The 26,571-nt window shown below is 38.7% G+C and overlaps 1 protein-coding gene across 1 annotated transcript in view; it reads right to left on the bottom strand.

Moving 5' to 3' along the window:
- Positions 1 to 26,571, bottom strand: part of GNA14 (G protein subunit alpha 14) — a 221,498-nt gene that overhangs the window by 9,699 nt on the left and 185,228 nt on the right. Inside the window, exons 3-4 of the mRNA XM_049769763.1 lie at positions 8,501 to 8,655; positions 6,087 to 6,215 (exon numbers count right to left, since the gene is read on the bottom strand). Of these exons, the coding sequence (XP_049625720.1) occupies positions 6,087 to 6,215; positions 8,501 to 8,655 (284 nt within the window). The remainder of the gene's footprint in view (positions 1 to 6,086; positions 6,216 to 8,500; positions 8,656 to 26,571) is intronic.

Below are 26,571 nucleotides of genomic sequence, written 5' to 3'. Positions count from 1 at the left end.
TAATTTATCTTTGAGAGTTCATTTAGAATTGGTTTTGTTAGTGTGAATTTTGCAAGAATTTTGTCTTGAATATGTTTATGTCTACCAGATACATGAGAGGTTTGCTGGGTAATAAACTATAGGCTAAAATTTTCTTTCATTTAGTAATTCAAATATATCATTCCATTCTTTTCTTGCCTGGATCATTTCAAATGAAAGATATGGTTTGATTCTTATGTTTTTTTCTTTATACTTAAATTTTTTTCTTCTCCCTACTGTTTTAAAGAGTCCATCTCTCTATTTATTATTATTATTATTATTATTATTATTATTATTATTATTATTTGGATTACTCTACGTCTTGGTGTTGTTCTTTTAGGGTCTATTTTGTTTGGCACTCTTTTTGCCTCTTGGATTTGTACAGCAGCTTCTTTCCAAAGAATGAGAAAGTTCTGTGCTATTATCTCTCTCGCTACTTAGTCTTCCTCTTTCCCTTTTCCTCCCCTTCTTGTATTACTATAATTCGGAAATTATTTCTCTTTTCTTTGATCATTAGCTACCTTAAATTTTCTTCCATGTGTTGTCTCTTCTCTTTTGACTTCTCTATCAATGTTGGCTTGTAGTTTGTTTCAAATTTGTTTATACGATTCTCCACCTATGTGATTTTGCTACTAGGGCTTGCTAACAAGTTTTTTAGTTCCTTCACTTCTATTAGTATGGATTCTCTCATCTTCTGAAAGAGTTTTTCTTTGAGTTGGTTGAATTGTTTATCCATTGGTTGCTTAATTTCACAGGCAAAGCCTCCTTTATTTCTGTTGCTAAATAATTAAATGTTGATTTTAGGTCCTCATCTATGAGGCTAAGGCATTTTGATGGGCTAGGAGATTTGCCTAGATTTCTGTCCATATCCCCAATTGCAGTTGTCCTCTATGGTTTCCCCATTGTTCTTTGCATTTAGTGGGTTGGATGGTGGAATTTCAGGTTCCCCATTTCTTAAGAAAGTGATCTATTTACTCAATTATACAAAAGGTAGCTACAAATATATCTGCCTTACAGGTTATTTCTTAAACACATGAGGTTATCTGAGTATAATTTAAAAAATCTTAATGGGGGGCCGGGTAGGTGGCGCTGGAGGTAAGGTGTCTGCCTTGCAAGCGCTAGCCAAGGAAGGACCGCGGTTCGATCCCCCAGCGTCCCATATGGTCCCCCCAAGCCAGGGGCGATTTCTGAGCACATAGCCAGGAGTAACCCCTGAGCGTCAAACGGGTGTGGCCCAAAAACCAAAAAAAAAAAAATCTTAATGGATTAATTGGTTTGGCCAAATAAGTTTTGAGGCTGTAGTGCTAGGGTCTATCTGCCTGGAAATATTAAAGATATAAATTGGAATGACTTCACACAGATGCATTAGTATCCACATTGTTTGGGGGACAGGAGGGCAGATAGACAGATGTCAGGATAGGCAGCAGGCTAAGGCCAGAGCTTGGGAGAGGGTTTTGTTGGTGGCACTGGATGCCTGGATACTCCCAGTTCAAATCAGGGACCAAAGTTCTCTCCTTTGGATGATGCACCTAGATTAGGAGGGCAGACACCTGGATGTCAGGACTGGCAGAGGGCTGAGACTAGAGCTTGGGGAAGGGGATTGGCAGTGGCACTCAGTAAACACTTCTTAAAGCATCCTTTGTAAAAAAGGTGGGTGGCTGGAGCAATATTACAGTGGGAAGGGCATTTGTCTTGCATGCAGCTGATCCCAGTGCTACCAGAAATGATACCTGAGCACAGAACAAGAATAAGCTCTGAGCATTGCCACACTGCTATGGCCCCAGAACAGAAAGAGATAAATGAATGTCCTATATTTGTACATAGAGATTTGTACATAGTTACAATTAGTCTATATGCCTGTAGGTATGATGAATACTCTAAGTCAGGGAAAATTCCTCACAAAACACAATCAGAAACTAATAAAATAGGAAATAGTATACGTTAATGTACCCTCGGGGCATCTGTAGTGATCTGCAGGCAGATGCTTTGTGAAGGTAGAAGCTCACTGTGTTTGTACTGGGAGGAGGAGGTAAGAACTGCAGCTACCATTGGGGCAGTCATGAGTGAGAGGTGGCAACAAAAATTTTAATGACACCACCCCAAAAAGAGGCAAATAGATGAATAAATACTTTCCAAAATAAGCATGGGTGGCAAGTGGGCATGTAAAAAAGTGCTCATCAGCATTAGGGAAATGCAAATTAAACAACATTGAAATATCTCACACCAGTGAGAATGGTACATATATATATATATATAAAAAAAAAAAGACTGGAAAGATCTATAGTATTGGTGAGGTAGTGGTAAGAAAGGAAACTTTATCCACTGTTGGTGGGAATGTTGTTTTTCAGCCTTTGAGAAAGCAATATGGAGTTGTTGTTGTTTAATTAAGAGATGAATAGAACTCCCATATAACCCAATGATACCATTTCTCAGCATCTACCAACAAATTACAGAAACATTAATTCAAAAGGATATATGCACATCTATGTTCATTGAAGCACTTAGTACAAAAGTCAAAAACTGGAAACAACCAAAATTCTCAACTGTGGATGAAACACACAAGAAGCTGTGGAAACTGAAACATAATGAAATATTATGCAGTTCTAAGAAAGGATAAAACCATGAAATTTTCTGTGACATTATAAAAGGGATAGATACAGAATGATCTAGCTCATAAGTGGGATCTTAACCCAGCAAGATAGTAACAAAGGGTAAAAGACAACCGCTGGAGAATTAATCCACAGACCTGAGTATGTGGTGGGTGTGGTGGTGGAGAGAGAGAAGCCTTAAGGACATGAAGAACCTTGGGAAGAGGTCAGTGATGGGTGTAGTATTGAAATTATGAAGCCACCATTAACACTATTGTAAATCACAGTAACTCAAGCATTGTATTTTTTTTTTTAAAGAATGCCTGTCTGAATACCGGCAGGGGTTGGGAAGGAGGGCAGGCATTGGTGGTGGGAATGCTGCACTGGGGAAGTGGGGGTGTTCTGTTTATGACTGAAACCCAACTACAATCATGTTGTAATCATGGTGCTTAAATAAAAATTTCATATTAAAAAATAAACTTTTATCCTTAGAACATATAATTATGGTAAACAAACAATTACATGAATTTAAAAAATGTAAAACTATTATATCTGCATACAAAAAATAAATAAAATAAGTTATACCCATATTTTTCTCCAAAAAAAAAAAAAAAAGATTTTCAAAAATCTCAAAAAGAGTGTCCGTGGCAAGCTTGAAGCCATGAGGGACCACAGTGTACCAAGGCGATTACAACAGACAAATCATTTGGGGACTTCTAAATTTTGGAAAGAACTGGATATAGAAATCTAGAAAATGGAGGTGTCATTCAAAGTCACCTCCCTCTCTCTTTGAGGGGTATCATTCCCAGTGGTGCCCAGGCTTAGTTCTTGCTCTGTAGTCAGAGATTATACCTGGAGGGGATCAGTGGGATCTATATGTGCTGCTAGAGATTAAGCAGAAATTGTCTGCATGAAAGACAAATACTTTATCCCTGTACTATTTCTCTTGCTTCAATAGATATTAGCACTCTATTTACATGACTAGATCTTCTAGAAAAGTAAGAAAAAATGATATCAAATTAAGTAATTATAGAAATAAATATACAGAAACTTTCATCCCCAAAGAAATGAAAACACAGGGGCCAAAGTGGTTAAGGTGGTTGCTATATACACAGTTGACCAGATTCAATTCTTGGCATCCCATGTATGTAGTTCCTTAGCACCACCAGGAGTAATCCCTGAGTGCAGAGCCAGGAGTAACTATTGAGCACCTCTGGGTGTGGCCCCCTCCCCCCAAAAAACTAAAAATGAGTACACAATCCTTTCAAGTTCACATAAAATATTGTCAAGGTTATATAATATATTGGGACACAAAAATCTCAAAAATATATATAGATTGGGGCTGGAGAGACAGCACAGTGGTTAGGGTGTTTGCCTTGCATACAGCCAACCTTAGTTCAATCCCTAGAACCCTATATAGTCCTCCAGGAGTAATTTCTGAGCAAAGAGCCAGGAACAACCCCAGAGTCCTACTAGGTGTGACCCCAAAGCATATATATAAATATTAAAATAATAGTATATGTTATAACCACAGAGAAATTAATTTAGAAATAAACTATAAATAGAAAGTGGAAATATCTCAAATACACAACTTAAACAATATACCCTTGAATAGCAACTAAGTTAACAAGTAAATCAAAAGAAAAATAATTACCTCAAGACCAAAAAACTGAAGACAAGCTAACATCCTATTGGATTCACTTAAAATAATACTTAAAGGAAAATTCATTGTACTGACCCACATTAATAGACAAATCTCAAATAAACATTGAACTGAAACCATGTCATTAGGAGAAAGAAAATAATGAACAGTTGAGCAAAGTTAAATACAATTCCAAAGAGTGAGTAAAGAGCTGGTTCTTTGAAATAAACAAAACTGGCAAACCCCTAGCTTGACTCACTAAGCAAAAAATAGAAGGTAACATGAAATGCTAAAACAAACAAAATAGAATATCAGGAATGAAGGTGGTGAAATTGTCACTATTAATGCAGAAATATAAAGGATCATAATATATTTTCATGAACATCTAAACGCAGACAAACTAGACTGTCTAGAAGAAATGGACACATTTTAAGAGTCTCACCTTCTAAGATTGGCCCAGAGAAAAATAGTTTAAATAGATCAATCTTAAGTACACAACTCAAAATAATAATAATAATAATAAAAATAACAACAACAACAACAACAACAAATCTCCATAGGAACAAAAGCCCAATATCTGATGATTTCTCCAGTGCAATCTACTAACACTTTTCCTTTAATTTTTGCTGCTTCCCTGACCTAAACTCAGGGCCTCAAACACAAAAGGCAAGTGTGCTACCACTGAACTGCCCTTCCAAACTTTCAAAGAAGTAATAATATCTATCTTCTGAAATTTCCTTCCTCCTCAGTTGGAGAGGTGCACATTCTATGAGGTCAGCATTACCCTTGTTTCCAAATCACACAAGAATAATACAGAAAGGACGCAAAGCAAAAGTTGAGAGGATAGGATGTTTGCTATCCCTAACACTCCATATGGCCTCCTGAACCTTGCCAGGATTTATCCTTGAGCACAGAGCCAGGAATAAGCTCTGAGCACTACTGTTAAGGTCCCAAAATAATAACAACATAATGCAGAAAAAGAAAACTATAGGCTAAATCTCTGATGAATATAGATATCAAAATAGTCAATAAAATCTTGAAAAGTTAATCCAACAATAACTTTTTACCAAATAAAATTTGTTCCACAAGTTCGGGGATGTTTCAACATATGCAAATCAATCAATTTCCACATCAACAACTGGAAAGATAAGATTCAATGATTTTCTCAATAGTGACAGCTACATGACTTGTTTTGATTTTTTTTTTTTTGGAACATGACTTGTTTAAGAGAAATAGAAAACACATAGAAACAAGACATAAATTGATCATAGATTACAAGATATACACTTTAAAAGGTCATATTACGGGGCAGAGAAATTATGCAGTGGTAAAGCCTTTACCTTGCATGTGGCCAACCCAGGGTGGACGGTGGTTCCCAGCATCCTATATGGTACCCCAAGTCTGCCAGGAATGATTTCTGAGTTCAGAGCCAGGAGTAACCCCTGAGCAATGCCAGATGTGACCCCCAAAAATAAATAAAATAAAAGGTCATATTACCTAAAATAATTTATAGATTCAACACAATCCCTATCAAAATACCAACATAATGGTATTTTGAAGCATGGAACAGATTAAACAATTTTTAAAAATGGGGGAAAATGAGAAGAGAAAAAAAAACAATGTAAACAACTGATTGCAGAAAACACTAAATTAACTCTTTTTCTCTATGGAGCACAGAAGGTGAGCTTGTCTCCCTTCCAGGATTGGAAATCTGCCCAGTTCTCAGCACACTGACACAGTGAGGACCAACTTGGCCCTATGTTCCAGAGAGGGTTTGCCTCCAACCCATCTGGAGACAGACAGATTCTAATAGGGCCCTGTCAGGGAGAGGCTCTCACCTAAAGATGATGTTTTCCAGGTCAAAGGGGTACTCAATGATGCCAGTTGTGGGCACACGGACACGAAGTACGTCTTGCTGTGTAGGTACAAAGAACGGTTTGGCGATCCGGTCAATGTCAGAGAGATAGCTGTGACATCAAAGAACAGAAAAACACCCCGATTTGTTCTAGAGAAGGTGGAAATGACCTTGAGGCCCAGAGAGCATGTTCCCACCCAACAAATTGCATTGTCACAGACTCATCAGAGACCCTCAGACATGCTTATATGCATGTTGTGAGATAACCCAGCCAAGATCCTCCAGCATTGGTGATATCTGTAAGAAAAGCTTTATAAACTCCCAAGAAAATCCTGCCATTCCATTTCTCCTGTTTCTACTCTTGATTAACAGTGCCATGGCCTGTGAGAAAGATGGCAGGGAGGGAAGGAACAAGATATGAATTTCACTGATTTCTTACTCCCATCACTCCTCTCCCCATCCAAGAACATTGATGTTAGTTTACTAATGCTTTGCTCAATGAATTTTGTTTTTGTTTTTGGACCACACCCAGTGACACTCAGGGGTTACTCCTGGTAATGTGCTCAGAAATCACTCCTGACTTGGGGGACCATATGGGATGCCAGGGGATCAAACCACGGCTAGCGGGGGCAAGGCAGATGCCTTACTGCTTGTGCCACTGCTCCAATCCCTCAATGAATTTTTTCTAAGAAAACATAAATACATTAAACAAGCCAATGTAAAGTCTTTCAAAATAGTAAGAAAAACTTTTCTGTTACACTAGAAAATCAGACATCTCTTGAAATAACCCAGAATTTGTCTTGAATTATTTTGGGCTCTATATTGAAGTTCCTAAGCTTAAAATATCATTTTTCCCCTCTGGTAAATAAGAAAACTCTTGAAAAACAAAACTAAATAAACTAAGGCCTTTTTAAAAAAAGTTTTAAGTAACATAATGGACTGGAACTTTGGCTTAAGGAGAAGTTGGTGAGTTTGAGCACCCCCAAACCAAGATTGTCTCTGCTGTTTCCATCGACAACCCCTCCCCACAGACCTGCCTGAGGCTGAGCAGGTGTCCAGAGGGAGCTGAGAGTGACAACCTAGCTGACCCTGGCAGATAGAGCAAGTCACTGAGGTGGCCTTTGAGCAACTAACTTGTCCTTCTTACCACCCAAGGCTTTGGTCCCTAACTGGATGACCAGATTTCCACTTTGCTGCCCTGTTGCTTCAAGAGGTTCCCGACTCAGGTCTTATTATTGACCTCAACCAGTCTAGCAGGGACAAAGGCAATGGCAACCTCAGGGGCTGATGTTCCACTGTTTTGCCCACTCAGCAAGCCATTGAGGCAATATGAAGGCAATTGCTCTAGGTCCCCAAATGGTGGCAGAGGACAAGAGGTGGGAGGAAGGAGCTGAGTGACAAAAGTAGGAGCTACCCTTTTTTTTTTTTTTAACTTTATTGACTGATTGATTGATTTCTGGGCCACACCCAGCTGTGCTCAGGGGTTATTCCTGGCTCTGCACTCAGAAATAGCCCCTGGCAGGCTGGTGGATCATATGGGATGCCAGAAACAGAACACACACACCCCCCAGGTCGTCCTCATGCAAGGCAAACACCCTACCACTGTGCTATCTCTCCACCCCTGGGAACTTCTCTTTTGATCACACTTTACAGGTGATCTGTCAGTTTCAGAAACACAGTCAGCAAATGTAATCTCTATGAAAAAAAAATCTTATACAGGAGATGAAGATTATTTGCACCGCCAGGAATGTGTGATTCAATACTAGAGCTTTGTGGTAGAAGGGTGAGTGGGATCTTTTCTGAAGATCAGAAGGCACAGAACAGGATTAAATGAGGATGCTTTGTGGTGCAGAGACTCTCCCTCCCACAAGAGGGCAGCACCAGACCAGTCATGGATGGACTTATAGCAGTGCAGTTCAAAATTCATTTTGAGGCTGTCTGTGATCTTGCTCTCTTGGAGAGATAAAGAGGAGGAAAATCAGAAACATATGTTTGAGTCAGATCATTTCAGCATCCCATATTTATGGGTTTTGTTTTGTTCTGATTTGGGGGCCACACCAGTGGTGGTGCTCAGGGCTTACTCCTGGCTCTGAGCTCAGGGTTCACTCCTGGTAGGGATCAGAGAACTCTGTGTGCTGGTAGGGGTGGAACCAGGGTCTTCTGTGTGCAAGACATGTACCTTAGTTCCATACTATTTCTCCAGAATCCCACATTTAATTGGGACTCTTTTCAAAGAGGTCAGAGTTTCCCAAATTTCTAAGGATAAAAGGCAAAGGGAGGCTGTGAGGACTTCAAGGTGGTGGGCTTTTAGAAGGTGTTAGAGATGTGAGAAGGAAGCTGCCAGTGGAGCAAACAGCCCACAGCACTTCTGTGAGGACAGTCTGGCTCCCAACTCACTACTTGGCCGAGTCGGACAACTGGTACTCCCGCCTTCTGTCGTAACACTCCTGGATCCCTGGGTCACACCACAGTTGCTTGATAGCTTCAGCCTGGTCCCTGGACAGAACAGAGACCTTACCCACATCCACTTCTCTGATCAGCTGAGCATTTTCCTATTGGAAGGAAAAAGAAATTGTTGTTAGGCAGCAGGAAGGATGCTCCTCAGTGACTTAGGGACAGAACTGACTGGTCAACTGGGACAAGCTTAACTTACCCCTGGGATTCCATTGTGAATATCTACACCGCAAACATGGCCATTCTGAAATAACAGTTATTGCCAGTGGTCTATGTACTTCAGGGTAGGCAGTATTGGAATACATTATCTTATAGAATTGGGACTCTAATTCTACCACTAATAATCAGGCTTTCTTTCTCTTCTTTTACTTTTCCACCAGGTGGTGTGATTAATACATACAACACTCAGGGGACCATAGAACCATTCCCAGTGACACACATCCAACCAGGCCTGATACACAATGGGGCCCCTGGTGCTGAAGGTATCGAGGTCTCTGCCAAAGCAGTGGACCCTATGGCTATGCTCAGCAGTGCTCAGGGATCAGAGACATATAGTGATAGGGATCCAATATGAGTACTTCTGACCCATTTTCTCTGGCCCTCCTCTTAATTTTTTAAAAGAAAGTTTAAAATACTTTAAAGATCTTTTAGGTTCCAGAACAAAGAATGAGTTATTTTATATTCTGCTTTATCACCAGCACTGATTAGGGAGAGTAGGCTATACCCAGTAATGCTCAGTAGTAATTACTTTGCTTGCACTCAGAATTCACTTCTGGAGGTGCTCACGGGGCCACATTGGATGCTAGGGATTGAAATCAAGATGACAGTATGCAAGATGAGCTCTCTACCTGCTGTGCTATCACTCTAGTCTCACCAGCATTTTTTTTTTATTGTTACATGTCATTTTCCCTACAGGTGATCATATCCATTGAGCCCTAGTCACTGATATTATATTATTATGTATCATCACTCTCATTATAAATGATGCTAGTTCTAATATGGCTGACTCTAATATGATTATCCCTGGGGGTAATGGTGATGCAATAATATTGCTATTATCATTATCATTTCCTGACACTTATTAGGCATCAAGAATTCTACACAAATTGTTTTCTTATTTTTCTGTAGCAGTTAGAATTTTGGTCAGATTTTTTTAATAATAGCTTTATTTAAACATCGTGATTACAAACATGATTGTAGTTGGGTTTCAGTCATAAAAAGAACAAACTTTTGCTTTCGTTGATCTTTTGGATTGTTTTTTGGACTTCCATTTAATTGATTTCTGTCTAAACTTTGTTATTTTCTTTTGCCCACCTATTTTTGGTTCCTTTTGTTGATCATTTTCTAATTTTATAAGATGTGTCATTAGCTTTTTATGTAGGCCCCTTCTTCCTTTCTGATGTGTGTTTGCAGAGCTATAAATTATCCTCTATACTGCTTTTGCTATGTCCCACAAATTCTAATAATTTTTGTCTTCAATATCATTTGTTTCCAGGAATGTTTGGATTTCCTCTTTGATTTCATCTCTGACCCACTGGTTGTTCAGTAGTGAGCTGTTTAATTTCCAGGTGTTAAAGTTTTTCTTCTGTGTCCCTTTGTAATTCACTTCTAGTTTCAGTGCCTTGTGATCTGAGAAGGGCCAGCATGTGGTCTATCCTGGAGAATGACCCATATGCATTGGAAAAGAATGTGTATCCAGTTTTCTAGGGATGGAGTGCCATATATATTATATATAAGGATATATATAATATATATATAAATGGAAGAAAGTATATATATATGTATATATACTAGTACACTTTCTTCCATTTCTCTTTTCAGAGCTAGTATATTCTTGTTGGGTTTCAACTTGGTTGATCTATCAAGGGTGACAGGACAATGTTGAGGTCTCCCACTATTATTGTGCTCTATTGATATCTTCTTTGTATTAAATATTTTGCTGGTTCTCATTGGGTGCATATATATTTAGGAGTATGATTTCTTCCTGCTGTACATATCCTTTGATTAGTATGAAATGTCCATCTTTGTCCCTTGTAACTTTTCTGAGTATAAAGTTGTGTCATCTCATATTAATATGGCCACTCCAGCTTTTTTTGTTATTTTTCTTTATTTTTAATTATGTGAACAATAATGCAAAGAAAGAGGAAAAGGTAAAGTTACAGTGGAAGGACAATCACCCAAAAATAGAGTTCCCAGAAGGAATCCCCCTGCTGACACCTTAATTTTGAACTTACAGTCAAAGAACATTAAGAAAAATAAAACAGAACCCATGTGCAATTACTTTGTCCCTCAAGACCCCAGATTGTAGTACATTATAACATTTCTTAGTGGTACACAAAGCAATCTAAAGCTATAAAATTTATGTAACTCCTTAAACTTGAAGGCATAGTAGTTTTTTTAATTTCCATGCACATGCATATTAAAGTTAACCTCAAAAGTTTAAGTGCATTTTTTTAAATAAGGTTTAGAGTCAAAGGAGCACAGTACAAACAGTGTCAAAGTGGCAGTTATCATTTGCACAGGCCCTCCAAAGTATGGGGGACATGAAAAGGAAAAGCCTTGGCCTAAATACAAGGAGACTCTATTCCTGGAGTTTCCTGACATAAGACCAACTCTAGGCTCCAGGGAAACGAGTTTGTCCAATCCAGGTCATTGTCTGTCATGCCAATACATATTTATTTTTCACACAGTCACTGTTGTTGGTATCATCCACACAAGCTTTTTTTAAGGGAGTTGTTTGCTTGGATGATTTTCCTCCAGCCTTTGATTTCGAGTCTATGTTTGCTCTGACTATTCAGGTGTGTTTCTTGTAAACAGCAGAATGTTGGATTCAGCTTTTTGCTCCATTTTGCCACTCTGTGTCTCTCAAAGGTATATTTAATCCACTGACATTGAGAGATAATTGTCATAGGATTTATTGTCATCATTTTGTAGAAGTTTGGTATTGGTATTTGGTATTGGTATTTGGTACTGGTATTGGTCTGTCTTGTATTAAAGTACACCTTTCCATTTTTCTTTAAAGGCTGGTTTTGAGTCTGTAAAGTTTCTGAGCTGTTGTTTATCTGTGAAGCTATGTATACTTCCTTCAAACCTGAAAGTGGGTATGGCTGGGTGCAGTATTGTAGGCAAAGCATTCGTTTCATTGAGCTTTGTTACTATAACCCACCACTGCCTTCTGGTCTTGAGAGTTTCTTGTGACAGGTCTCCTGCAAATCTTAAGCATAAGAGCTCTACACATATGATCTTATTTAATCGATAGGCTATCACAAAGTCAGTGATCTTTCCAAAGACTTGTGCTGATTTACTTGGGCCCCAGACACAGAATCCTGTCTTGCCTGTGAGTCTCCACAGATAACAGCAACTCATGGAGACAGATAGGGCCCCATCCTTTTCAGGTCTCCAATCCCACAGAACATAGCAGCAATTACATCACAAGTTGCTGGGCATTTCACTACAGTTGTGAATCAGCAACAAAGCTGTCTGGCAGCTGTAATCTGCTTGGAGCATTCTGCCACCCCCCAGAAAAGTTGTTCATGTCTTGTAGTGTTTATTCTTGCAGGAGTCCAACAAGAAATAAGAAAAGGCTGATATTATACATTCATTTGTCTGTGAGAGAAAGAGCTATAATTAAAACAATAGAACTTTGCCCTACATCCATCAAGAGTGGATATAAAGTTTTACCTAGTTTGCTCAGATAAGTGCACTGGAAATAATTAGGACTCCAAATTCTAAAGTGTACCACTGAGACATTTAAGGACTGGATGACCAGTCTCAGCATCCTAACTATACAAGGGGCCAGTAGTTTCCCAGGGTAACTGGCAAACTAAGAAAATGTCTCTCAGATCTAAGAAGAGGCAGACTAATTAGAGCAAGTGCTCCAATAATTTTTTCTTAATGCAGAACCAACCCTCCTCCCAAATAAGACACAGTTATATCTCACCCACTGCTTAGTGCCACTTCCTGAATTCAAGCATCTCTTTCCTCCCTTTCCAAGAATGAGTCAGGACAGAGCAAATGTCTTATTTGTCTTCACAGCCAGAAACCAGTATTGAGTTGTCCAAACTTTCAGCCTACCATTCTCTTTTCAAAAAAAAAAAAATTCCTTGTGTTTGTGTTCCCCCAGCATACACTGGAAATTTACCTCTGGCTGCAACCCCCCCCCCACACACACACACTGTACCTGAGACATTCCCACCTCACTGTGGAAATAAGCCAGTACCTCTCCCTCAGGGATTTGGTGAGGGCTTTGAGAAACAATGGTTGAGTCCAGTCAAATAGTAGCTGCTCCCTAGTGATAGATGTCTGGTAAACAATGTGGCACAAAGGAAATATTATCTAAGTGCTGTTGAATTTCCAACAGCACAAAATCAGAGCATTATGCTGCAGCCCTATATGCAGACCATTGTCTTGGCTGGATTCTGGGGGGAAAGTTGCAACTCAGATTGAATTTGTTTTTCTTTTTTTATTAAAAAAAATGTAGGCACCATGATTTACAATTCTGCTAGTGACAAGACTTCATGCATACAAAGTTCCAATACTACACTGTTTTTTTTATTTTTTTATTTATTTTTTTATTTTTTTTTTTTTTGGCTTTTTGGGCCACACCCAGTAACGCTCAGGGGTTACTCCTGGCTATGCGCTCAGAAGTTGCTCCTGGCTTGGGGGACCATATGGGACACCGGGGGATCGAACCGCGGTCCGTCCAAAGCTAGCGCAGGCAAGGCAGGCACCTTACCTTTAGCGCCACCGCCCGGCCCCTATTTTTTTTATTTTTTATTCTGAGAACAAAGATGCAAAGAAAGAGGACAAGATAAAGTTACAGTGGAAGGACAATCACCCATAACATAATTCTCAGAAGAAGTCCCCTTGCTGATATCTTAACTTTGAACTTTCAGCCAAAGAACATTAAGATAAATAAAACAGAATCCATGTACATTTACTTTGTCCCTCAAGTCCCCAGATTGTAACACATTATAATATTTCTTAGCAGCACACAAGGCAATCTAAAGCCATAAAACTTACGTAACTCCTTAAACATTAGAGTCATACTATTTTTTACATTTCCATGTATATTAGCTTGTCATCCTCCAATTTTAAGTGGGTTTTTTTTTTAAGGATTAGAGTCAAAGGAGCACAGTAAAAACGGTGTTAGAGTGGCAATTGTTGTTTGCATAGGCCCACCAAAATATGAGGGGAATGGAAAGGAATAGCCTTGGCCTAAATACAAAGAGACCCGACCCCTGAAGTTTCCTGGCATAAGACCAACTCTAGGCTCCAGACAAGCTAGATCGTCCAATCCAAGACATTGTCTGTAGTGCCAACACACTTTTATTTTTCACATAGTCTCTGTTGTTGGTATCATGTTTCTGTATTAAATATCCTGGAATCTGCATATCCTACATTGAAGTCAGGATGTGGAGCATCCTCTTGTTTCACCTCACCATTGAAGGGCAATGCAGAGAGCCCTGTCCTGTAAGCAGGTCGTTGTTGTATCACACTCTTTATCAGAATGTCCACCTCTTGCCACCACTGTCTCAGTGTCCCTTTCTGCCCCTACCCCAACACACCTACTTTCCTGATGCTCCTTCCCCCACCATGTTCTGTAGACCAGTTCTCAGGTTCTGCTGCCTTTGACCATTTGCTATTCCCTTACTATGCTTCTTTATATCCCGCATATAAGAGAGATCATTCTGTGTCTATCCCTCTCCTTCTGACTAATTGCACTTAGCCTGGTACTCTCCAGATTCATCCATGTAGCAGCCAATTGCATGATTCTGTGTCATGGGAGGGCACATTCTATGGTGCTAAGGGGTTCTTCACTCATGAATTACCCGTTTGCAGGTTCAGAGAGACTAAATAGGACACCAGGAATCAAATCTGGGTTGGCTGCTTGCAAGGCAAGCACCATCCCAATTATATTATTTCTATAGCCCCAAAATGTTGTCTTTTCTTAAAGTAGTATTCCATTTTGCTTATGTGTGTATACCACAATTACTTTGTCCACTCATCTGTTGTTGCACATTTTGGATGCCTTCCTAACATGGTCCTGGTGACTGTCAGTATTTTTGGCTTCTGAGGAAGTCCCTTAGGTTGTTCTCCTAAATTGTAACAATTCAGCCTAACTGCTGAGAAAACAATCAGGGTCACTGGACATGTTACAAATGTGTCTCCCTCTCTTCCACAAAAGTGGATTGCAGGAGATAAGTCCATCATAGGGATAAAATGGAACTGAAAACATTGGTCTTTCTCAAGAAGAAGCTGTGAAAAGCTAGTTGGGATCTCACCATATTACTTCTATCTGATTATCTTAAGATGGAACAACCATCATAGGCTGGAATGCCAGAGATTGAACAGGGTTGTCCCAATGCAAGTCAAATGCCTTAACACCTTCCCTGTTTCTCCATTCCAAGATTTCTTTTTTTTTCTTTATTTAAGAACCATGCTTACATACATGATTATAGTTGGGTTTCAGTCATAAAAAGAATACCACCACCCCCGATCACTAGTTCAAGCTTCCCACCACCAATGCCCCATCTCCCTCCTTCCCCACCTCCTGCCTGTACTTGAGACAGGCATTCTACTTCTCTCACTCATTAACATTGTCATGATAATTAATGTAGTCATCTCTCTAAACTCACCACTCTATGTGGTGAACTTCACATCAAGATCCAGTCCTTTAAGCCCTCATCTCTGTTGTCTCTGAGCATTATTACAATAATGTCTTTTGTTTTTCTTAAAACATGTATGAGTAAAACTATTCAGTGTGTCTCTCTCTCCCTCTGACTTATTTCACTCATCATAATAGATTCTATGTACATCCATGTATTGGAAAATGTCATGACTTCATCTCCTGACAGCTTCATAATATTTCATTGTATACATGTACCACAGTTTCTTTAGCCATTCATCTGTTGAGGGGCATCTTGGTTGTTTCGAGAGTCTGGCTATTGTAAATAGAGCTGCAATGAATACAGGTATGATGAAGGGATTTTTGAATTGTGTTTTTGTGTTCCTAGGGTTTATTCCTAGGAGTGGTATAGTCTGATCAAATTTCCAGTCTTTTGAGGAATCTCCATATTATTTTCCATAAAGGTTGAATGAGATGGCATTCCCTCCAGCAGTGAATAAGAGTTCCTTTCTCTCCACATCCCCACCAGCTCTTTTTGTTCCTGTTCTTTATGATGTGTGCCACTCTCCACAAATGGGACTATATTATACTGAGAAGCTTCTGCACCTCAAAGGAAATAGTGATTAGGATACAAAAGCCACCCACAGAATGGGTGAAACTATTCATCCAATACCCATCAGATAAGGGACTAATATAAAAAAATATACAAGGTACTGATAGAACTTTACAGGAAAAAAAATCTAACCCCATCAAAAAATGGGGAGAAGAAATAAATAGATAATTCCTCAAAGAAGAAATACATGGTCAAAAGGCACATAAAAATGCTCCACATCACTAATCATCAGGAGATGCAAATCAAAACAACAATGAGGTACCTTATTACACCACAGAGACCACATCACAAAGTCCATTCCAAGATTTCATCTTTTCTAATAACTGAGGTTTTTTTCCATCATCCACAAAAACCACACTGAGTAAACACTTATCTATCATTGAACAGCTGTGTTGTTCCCAGGTCCTGTAAACAGTATATAAATGCACAGAAGTCTACCTACATCTTTTTTGAAATAATGTCTTTGTGTTCTTTGAATTGATATCTAGAAGAGAAATCTTTGGATCACATGATAGATCTATTTTTTTTTTTAAGACTTTTGCCTTCTTTTTTTTTTTTTTTTTTTTTTTTTTTTTGGTTTTTGGGCCACACCCAGTAACGCTCAGGGGTTACTCCTGGCTATGTGCTCAGAAGTTGCTCCTGGCTTGGGGGACCATATGGGACACCGGGGGATCGAACCGCGGTCCGTCCAAGGTTAGCGCAGGCAAGGCAGGCACCTTACCTTTAGCGCCACCGCCCGGCCCAGATAGATCTATTTTTAATATTTGGGAAGCATCCAGACTCTTTCTCCTAGAGGCTGGGCCCATTTACACTCCCACCAACAATTCTTTTCACTCTCAGTTCTGGTTGCACTTACTGTTCCTTGCTCTTTGTCAGAGGCCATTCTCACAGATGGGCGTGTGCTCTCTCACGGAAGTTCTCATTTGTATTTCTCATGGTATAATGAGTAGCTTTTTCATAGGCATGTGGGTCATCTATATATCTTCCCTGATGCAGCTGTCTATTGTTTTTCTACCCATTTTTTGATGGGGTTGTCTTGTTGAGAGTTGAAAGTTCTCGGTCTATCCTGGATATTAGATTTCTGTTAGACACCTGGTATGCCAGAGTTCTTCCCCTCTGATAGGGTGTTTTTCTGTTGGTACAGGAATAGGAGGAGATGCCCAGAAGTTCTTATGGTCACCACATAGTACTTGGATTCTAAACTACAGCTCTACACATGTGGAGCAAGTGTTTAACAATTGTGCCACACCGTTGACCCAAGCCTCTTATTTTAGTGGTATATTCTTTGACCATATAAAATTTTTAAGTTTAATGTTAATTCTTTTTGTTTGCATTTGCTTTTTGTTTCCTTGAATACAGAAAAATTTACACGAAGAAGCCACTGAATTTAGTACAGTAGAATGTCTTATATATATTTTCTTCCATGTATTTATATATTTAAATATTTATATATTTGTGTCCAGAAAATAAACTTTTAGCTCATTTTGGATAAACATTTGTGTGGTGAAAGTGATCCATTTCATTCTTGTGTATGTGGATATCCAATTTTCAGCAACAAGATTTGTTGAAGAGACTTTCATTTCTCCGTTTTATGCTCTTGGCTCCTTTACCAAATAAAATACATCAACTGTCCATATATGTGGGATGCTGGGGCTGGAACCAAACTTCTAGATCATAATGTTACCTACCTTTCTCCTTTGGGGATTATATTATTTTTTATTCATCCAATTCTCTGAACAGAGAATGTCTTCCCATTTCTTTGTATATTCTTCTATTTCTTTTAATGGAGTTTAATTGTTTTCAATTGAACTATCTTCATTAAATTGGTTCCTAAATACTTAACTCTTGTTTTCTTTTTTGGCCACACCTGTCAGCACTCAGGGATTACTCTTAGCTCTGTGCTCAGGTATCACTCCTGGCTGATTCTTGGGACCATAGAGGATGCAGGGAATCAAACCCAAATTAAATGCATGCAAGGCAAACACCTTACCCATTGTGCTATAGCTCTGGCTCCAACTTAACACTTTTTTATCTTATTATTTTCCAGCTGTGAAGTCACATTAGTAATACTTAGGACGTCTTCAGTGCCACTCTCTGCAATTCTTGGGATCCAGGCTGTGCTGGAGATGAAGCTGAGGGCTTTGCTCAGATAAATCATATACTCTACTTTTCAGACACATTTTTGGCACTTACTTCCTCTGATGCAGCTGTAAATGGGTCTGTTTCCTTGGTATTTCCTACAAAGTTTGTCATTTACAGATAGAGATACAATAAAGTTTAATATATTTATTTTATTGCCTATTATTGTACTACAGTGGTCTATTTGTATTAATCATTTAATGGTATCATTAGGATTTTCTATGTTTATTGTCATGTCACATACAAATAGTGACATTATACATACTTTCCATTGTGATTCTTTAATTTCTTTTTCTTGCATAATTGCTATAGCACAATTAATGGTATTCTGGGGACTGGTGAAAGCCAAGTCCTTATTTTACACCCACCTTACAGAAAAAAGCTTCCAGTTTTTGCCACTGACTGATGTTAGCAGCGAATTTGTCATATGTGGGCAATAATATTTTGAGCTATATCTATTCTTTCCCCATTTCTTTAATAAGTTTTATATAAAAGAATACTGAACCTGGAACTGGAATGATAGCACAGCGGTTAGGACATTTGTTTTGCACACTGCCGACCGGGAGTCAATCTCCAGCATTCCATATGGTTCCTGGAGCCTGCTAGGAGTAATTTCTGAGTGCAGAGCAAAAAGAAACCCCTAAGTACTGTCAGGTATGGCCAAACACTCACACAAAATATTAACCGTATTAAAAGCATTTCTTGTATCTATTGATATGATAAAATAACTTAAAAAAACTGAGGTCATGCACAGCATATTCAGGATATTTTGGTGGTGTTTAGGGAACCATATGGATTGCTGAGGATCAAAACTGGGTTGCACATGCAAAACAAAAGTTCTACCTGTTGCACTCTCTGACCTTGTCAAAATGCTTTTTATCCTTACTTTTGTTGATGTGGCATATTACATGAATTTATTTTTATATGTTGAATTATCTTTACATCCCTGGAATAAACCTAACGTGATCATGATGTATGATCTTCTCAAGTACTTTCAATTTTGGTTCACTAAGGTCTCATTGAGACTTTATGACTATTTTTATCAGGAATATTAGTTTATAGTTTTATTTGAGAGTGTATTTCTATCTATTTTTGATATCATGATAAAGCTAGCCTCATCAAAAGTTTTTAAATTTCCTTTTGCCACAAATATTTGGGAATAACTTGATAAGAATAGCTAAATCCTTAGACCACTAAGAGATTTGATTATTACAAATTTACCCTTATTGATCTAAAAAAATAGAAAATAATCAGACATAAGAAGAAAAAAACAGCTAAAAAAGATGACAAAGAAAAGATTAAAATATAAATACCATATTAATACTAACCCATAAGAATATATAAGTCTGGGCCCGGAGAGATAGCACAGTGGCGTTTGACTTGCAAGCAGCCGATCCAGGACCAAAGGTGGTTGGTTCAAATCCCGGTGTCCCATATGGTCCCCCGTGCCTGCCAGGAGCTATTTCTGAGCAGACAGCCAGGTGTAACCCCTGAGCACCGCCGGGTATGGCCCAAAAACCAAAAAAAAAAAAGAATATATAAGTCTAAAAGTGGACTTCTAGGTTTATTTTTAGTTTTTTTTAAGTCAAGGCTCTTCATTTTATTCACATTTTTATATAAATTTTATTTAAACACCTTGATTACCTACATGATTGTGTTTAGGTTTCAGTCATGTAAAGAACACCACCCATCACCAGTGCAACATTCCCATCACCAATGTCTCAAATCTCCCTCCTCCCCACCCAACCCCCACCTGTACTCTAGACAGGCTTTCTATTTCCCTCATACATTCTCATTATTAGGATAGTTCAAAATGTAGTTATTTCTCTAACTAAACTCATCACTCTTTGTGGTGGGCTTCCTGAGGTGAGCTGTAACTTCCAGCCCTTCTCTCTTTTGTGTCTGAAAATTATTATTGCAAGGATGTCTTTCATTTTTCTTAAAACCCATAGATGAGTGAGACCATTCTGTGTTTTTCTCTCTCTTTCTCTCTCTCTGACTTATTTCACTCAGCATAATAGATTCCATGATCATATCAATAGATGCAGAGAAAGCATTTGATAAGGTCCAACACCCATTCTTGGTCAAAACTCTCAGCAAGATGGGAATGAAAGGAACCTTTCTCAATATAGGTAAGGCCATTTACCACAAGCCATGTGGCAAATATTATCCTCAATGGAGAAAAACTAAAAGCCTTCCCTCTAAATTCTGGCACAAAACAAGGCTGTCCTCTCTCACCACTCCTATTCAACATAGCACTGGAAGTACTTGCTATAGCGATTAGGCAAGAAAAAGATATCAAGGGAATCCAGATAGGAAAGGAAGAAGTCAAGCTCTCACTGTTTGCAGATGACATGATACTCTACCTAGAAAACCCTAAAGACTCTACCAAAAAGCTTCTAGAAACAATAGACTCATATAGCAAGGTGGCAGGCTACAAAATTAACACACAAAAATCAATGGCCTTTCTATACACCAATAGTAATAAGGAAGAAATGGACATTAAGAAAACAACCCCATTCACAATAGTGCCACACAAACTCAAATTGCTTGGAATCAACTTGACTAAAAATGTGAAGGACCTATACAAAGAAAACTATAAAACTCTGCTCCAAGAAATAAGAGAGGACACGCGGAAATGGAAGCACATACCCTGCTCATGGATTGGCAGGATTAACATCATCAAAATGGCAATACTCCCCAAAGCATTGTACAGATTTAATGCGATCCCTCTAAAGATACCCATGACATTCTTCAAAGAATGTCACTTTTGAAATTCATTTGGAACAATAAACACCCTAGAATAGCTAAAGCAATCATTGGGAAAAAGAATATGGGAGGAATTACTTTCCCCACTTTAAACTTTACTACAAAGTGATAGTTATCAAAACAGCATGGTATTGGAATAAAGACAGGCCCTCAGATCAGTGGAATAGGCTTGAATACTCAGAGAATGCCCCCCCCCCCAGATATACAATCACCTAGTTATTGATAAAGGAGCAAGAAATCCTAAATGGGGCAAAGAAAGCCTCTTCAACAAGTGGTGCTGGCAGAACTGGCTAGCCACTTGCAAAAAATTGAACTTAGACCCCCAGTTAACATCATGTACGAGGTAAAATCTAAATGGATGAAAGACCTCTATATCAGACCCGAAACTATAAGATATATAGAACAACACATAGGCAAAACACTCCAGGACATTGAGACTACAGGCATCTTCAAGGAGAAAACTGCACTCTCCAAGCAAATGAAAGCAGAGATTAACAGATGGGAATATATTAAGCTGAGAAGCTTCTGCACCTCAAAAGAAATAGCGCCCAGGATACAAGAGCCACCCACTGAGTGGGAGAAACTATTCACCCAATACCCATCAGATAAGGGGCCAATCTCCAAAATATACAAGACACTGACAGAATATTACAAGAAAAAAAACATCTAATCCCATCATAAAATGGGGAGAAGAAATGGACAGACACTTTGACAAAGAAGAAATGCAAATGGCCAAAAGACACATGAAAAAATGCTCCATATCACTAATCATCAGGGAGAGGCAAATCAAAACAACTATGAGGTACCACCTCACACCCCAGAGATTGGCACACATTACAAAGAATGAGAACAAGCAGTGTTGGCGGGGATGTGGAGAGAAAGGAACTCTTATCCACTGCTGGTGGGAATGCCGTCTAGTTAAACCTTTATTGGAAGCAATATGGAGATTGCTCCAAAAACTGGAAATTGAGCTCCCATATGATCCAGCTATACCACTCCTAGGAATATACCCTAGGAACACAAAAATACAATACAAAAATCCCTTCCTTACACCTATATTCATGCAGCACTATTTACCATAGCAAGACTGGAAACAATCAAGATACCCTTCAACAGATGAATGGCTAAAGAAACTGTAGTACTTATTTGTTAATTATACTAAAATAAATTGTTAAAAAATTAGATTTAACTAAAAGCACAGCCAAAAATAGATTTTTCACAACTCATCTCTGAGAAAAAATTAGTAGATAAAGAAACTGATACATCAACACAATGGAATACTATTAAGCTGTTAATAAAAATTAAGTCCAATATCCAAACCCAAACAAAGAGATCAAAAATATAAATAAATAAATAAATAAAAATAATTATTTTGTGCTGGTTTTTTCCTGCATAGGCATAGTAAATATTGGGGACATTAGAGAGGGATTTACCTTGGCCTTTAGGCTACAGGGTTTCTACTCCTTTGAAGTAAACTGTCATGGGAATAACTATAGACTCCTTGCATGTTCATATACTCTCCTCTCGGTGCCTTTGTGGTGTATGGAAGGCTTCAGCTCCGTCATGGGTGATAAAATCAGACCTCTATATCTAGAAATCTAGGTACCTGCAAGGGTCCAGGAACGGAGCTTATGATGAAAACTTTCTTTGTCGTTCTAGAAGTTCTGTTCCTTCACTGTTGTTTTAATCCATCTTCTTTAATTGGTGGTCTTGGTCATTGCGCTGATCCCAGTAGGGAGCCTGGGATAGAATCTTTCGTTATGTTTCCAGAAGACCCGTTCACTTGCAATTGTCTCAGTCAGACTTTTGGAATTAGAGATCTTGGATGTTGTATAGATCGTAGACCAAAACCTAGACTAGGGCTTTTTTGTTGCTCCCAAGATATCAAGATACGTTCTGCTCAGTCATGGTTGTCACAGTCAGTCATCTGTAGATAGCGATCTTGGCTTTTGCACAGATTATGTCTTCATTTCAGGACCGTAGTTATTATGTGGTGGTTGTCTTTATTGCTGTAGTGCTCACTGGATTTTTTTTTATGTGAGATCTCCTTTTGTATGGTTGTGGTGTTTCACTTCCTTTTTCTCTTTTCTCTCTTAAACTGAGGTTGAGAGCCTCTAAAAGCACTCTGCCCATTTTCGGCTTATTTGATTCCCCCCCCCCATTTTATTGCTCTTCTTTTCTTCAAACAAAACCACATAACTTGAACTATCTAGTACTGCCTCTCAAATAGAAGGGGAAAGAGTGGAGGTTATCAAGACCAAACAGTTATATGATCACTAAGTAAGCTAGACACAGAGGGGACCACCTATACTAGCAGCCTGGGGGTTGAGGGTAGGGGATATGGGATGCAAGATGGAAATGGGGGTTGAGGGAGGACAACTTTGGTGATGGGAATTCCCCTGACACATTGTTAATATGTACCTAAATTATTACTTTGAAAGATATGTAAGCCACTTTGGTCAAAATAAAAATTATATCAAAAAAGAAAAATTGTCATAAATTTGCTTATACATGGATAAGTATGAAGAATGAATCAGAGGAAGAGAGATAGACAAAGAAAGAGTGTCCTCATTTGTAAGATACTAAAAAAGAAGATAGGATAGTAATAATTCCCAAAGAAATAGAGATGAGGACTAGGAGAACTGATCCATGGTAGGAAGCTTGTCACAAAGAGCAGGAAAAGTGCAGTTAGGACAGAGAAGAAACCACTGTGACAATGATACTTGAAGATGATCACTCTGGACAAAATGTGGGTGCTGAAATGAGGTAAAGTGATATGAATGATGCCCCTTCCATAACAATATTGCAAATCACAGTGTCTAAAAGTAAAAGAGTGAGTGTGAGAGAGAGAGAGTGAGAGAAAGACAGAGAGAGAAAGAGAGAGGACATTCGTGGTAGGAAGTATATACTGGTGAAGGGATGGGTGTTGTACATTGTATGAGTAAAACTCAACCATGAACAATTTTGTGTATCTCGTGGTGATTCTATTAAAATCATATAAAAATGACATGGTTATTTCAAATAACAGAGACATTTAGAAAAGGTGTAACAATTCTAAAGTTTTATGCTTCTAACAACAATGTACCAAAATATAGAGTGGAATTCACAGTTTTGACATCTCATGCCAACTTTCTTTATCTTTGCCTGTCAAAGAAGACTTAGGTAATTTGCTCAAAAGTCTCTTTCAAAAGGTTTCTACAATTAATTACTTGGGTACAAATGTCTGTAGTTCTATTGAGAGTTCATACAACTGAGAGATGGAATCTGTGCTCTCCACTGTGTTAACTTGGCCAAGCTGCTACTTCCCAGAAGCCTCTTCCCAGTGTAATTGTGCATGAGAGTTGGCCATAGAGAAATCGTAGAGTAAAAGGTAGCATGGTAGTTATTGTGCTTTGAAGTCATAGTCTTACTTCTGTTCAAATAGATTGTATCTGACTTGGTCAACCTCACTTTGGAGAGCTCTTGGCACTAGCTCCTGCCTAGAACTTTTCTTTAAGACTCCCATTCCTGGGACAGGTTCTGAGTATCAGGATGTAGTCCCTAATGCACATAAATATAGAGCTACTAATCAACACAATTTCCAGTTTTTCCCATGTACTGTCCCTTTGCCTTCACAGCTATTGGTTTTCCTTTGAAAATTCCAAATTGTCTTTTTACAGTTTTTCTCTTCTGCTTGTAGTCTTACTAGCCAACCACCAAATGGGCAAATAAAAAGCCTTTTCATGCCTTTATCACAGCTTCACCAGTAATACATAGGATGATACCTACCATAAAGCCATCCTTCCATAGCATTATGAGTGATTCAAACTCAGAGTGATACAGGGGAGCTTCTATTCCAGTCCATTAAGTTCTACTAAAACTCGCTACAACTTCTGAGGCTGGCTGTGTCAGAGACTTTGCTTGAGATGATTGACCATCCTAAAGTTAGACTCCTCTGATAAACAGGGTTCCTAAAAGCTCTGCTCAGGCAACACCAGGGCTGACTTCTGGGAATACAAACAGGACTATGTCTCTATGTTATAGGACATTGGAATTACAGCTAAGCCTTGTTTGGCTTATGCAAGAATTTCTACTCACAGTTCTTTTTCTATTTATTTAATTTTTCACATACCTGGTTATGCTCAAGACTTACTCCAGGCTCTGTACCCAGAGATCATACAGGATACCAAATTTTAACCCAGGTCCACCTCACATGAGGCAAGTGCACTCACTATCCACTGTACTATTGCTCGATCCATTCTATTCATTGTTCTATTTGCCTCACATGTCCAACAGACCACTGAGGTCCCAGAGTACACTCCTTTTTTAGAAAATAATTTCTTTATTTAAGCACAATGCTTATAAACATGTTCGTAACTGGGCTTCATCCATAAAATGCACACTTCCTTCACCAATGCAACTTTCCCACCACCATTGTCCCCTCATTTCTACCTCCCCCTGCTCCTTGCCTGTCTTCAAGACAGACATTGTATTTCCAGAGAATACTTCTTGTTGACCAAGAATGTACTTGTTTATTGTCCTGGGTCTTCTTGAGTACCTGAAGCCTGCACAGCCCTTGGAAATAAATTCATTTGTACTATTTGTAAATCCCATGTCTCCAGGCTTTGGGGACCTCAAGGAACAGTTTGACTCGCAAACTCCAGGCAAAGCTCAGTGCTGTGATCATTCTCTGACACATGTTCTTTTTGTGCCAAGCATTGGTCACTTTACAATTTTTGTTGGTAATTTGTTTGATTTAATTAATCGTTAAAATATTTAACTTAATATATTTTTATTGACTGAGGTATTGTAATTTACAATCTTGTTAATGACATTTCCCAAGTGTATAATCCCAGCTCCACACCTGTCACCAGTGGACTCACCTTTCTCCCTCCAGTCCCCCAGGCATCTCCTTTTCAGCCACCTTCCCAACTCAGTTGTGTGAATCAATTCCCCTTTTATATTGCTTTTTAGGCTTTTGTTGCTACCGTGCTCTGCTTTGGCATTTATACCCGAAACACAAAAACATTAACTGAAAGGATACTATGCAAACATAACCAATGTTCATCACAGCAATTAGTATAATAGCCAAGATATGGAAATGAATAAATGACCCACTACAGATTAATGGATCAAGAAGCTGTGTTCTACTATGAAGAAGATAGTTGGAAATGATCATTCTGGACAAGAACTGGTGCTGAAAGGAGATAGAGTGATATGCAGGATACCCTGGCAGTAAGAATATTGCAAAACACATTGTCTATAAGGGAAAAAAGCAAGAGAGAGAGAAAAGTGTCTGCCACAGAGGCCGTCAGGGAAAATGGCGGGGGTGGGGACAGATAGGAGGATATTGGTGGTGGGAAATGAAAACTCAATCATGAACAACTTTGTAACTATGGGGGGGGAAACCAACTGTATCATGAACAACCTTGTAACTATGGTGTTTAAATAATGTAGTTAAAAAAGTTATATATATATATATATATATATATATACATAGTCAGTGATATACTATGGAACTGTAAAAAAGGAAAAACACTTGTGTATTTTACAATGTTCTCCTAGATCAGTGCTGAGAAGGCATATTGGGATATCTTTATTTGGGCCAAAGGTACTCCTGATACGACCCCAGCTCTACCAAACAGCTGTTGTTAAGAATCTCTGAACACTATTCCCTCCTTGGGAGACTAAGGTTGAGGTGGTACTATGTTTTTCTTCCTCTCTTTTTATTTTTAGTTTTTGGCCACACTAGTGATGCTCAGGGACTCCTGGCTCTGTGCTTGGGAAAACCTGTCGTGCTGGAGCCAAAACTCTGGTCCTGTATGCTAAACCTGTGCTCTACCCTGTAAACCATCACATGACCAACTGATGGCATTTTCAACATCA

This window comes from Suncus etruscus, chromosome 3, assembly GCF_024139225.1.
Source record: "Suncus etruscus isolate mSunEtr1 chromosome 3, mSunEtr1.pri.cur, whole genome shotgun sequence".
Lineage (NCBI taxonomy): Eukaryota > Metazoa > Chordata > Mammalia > Eulipotyphla > Soricidae > Suncus > Suncus etruscus.
This window is presented reverse-complemented; position numbering and strand designations above follow the sequence as displayed.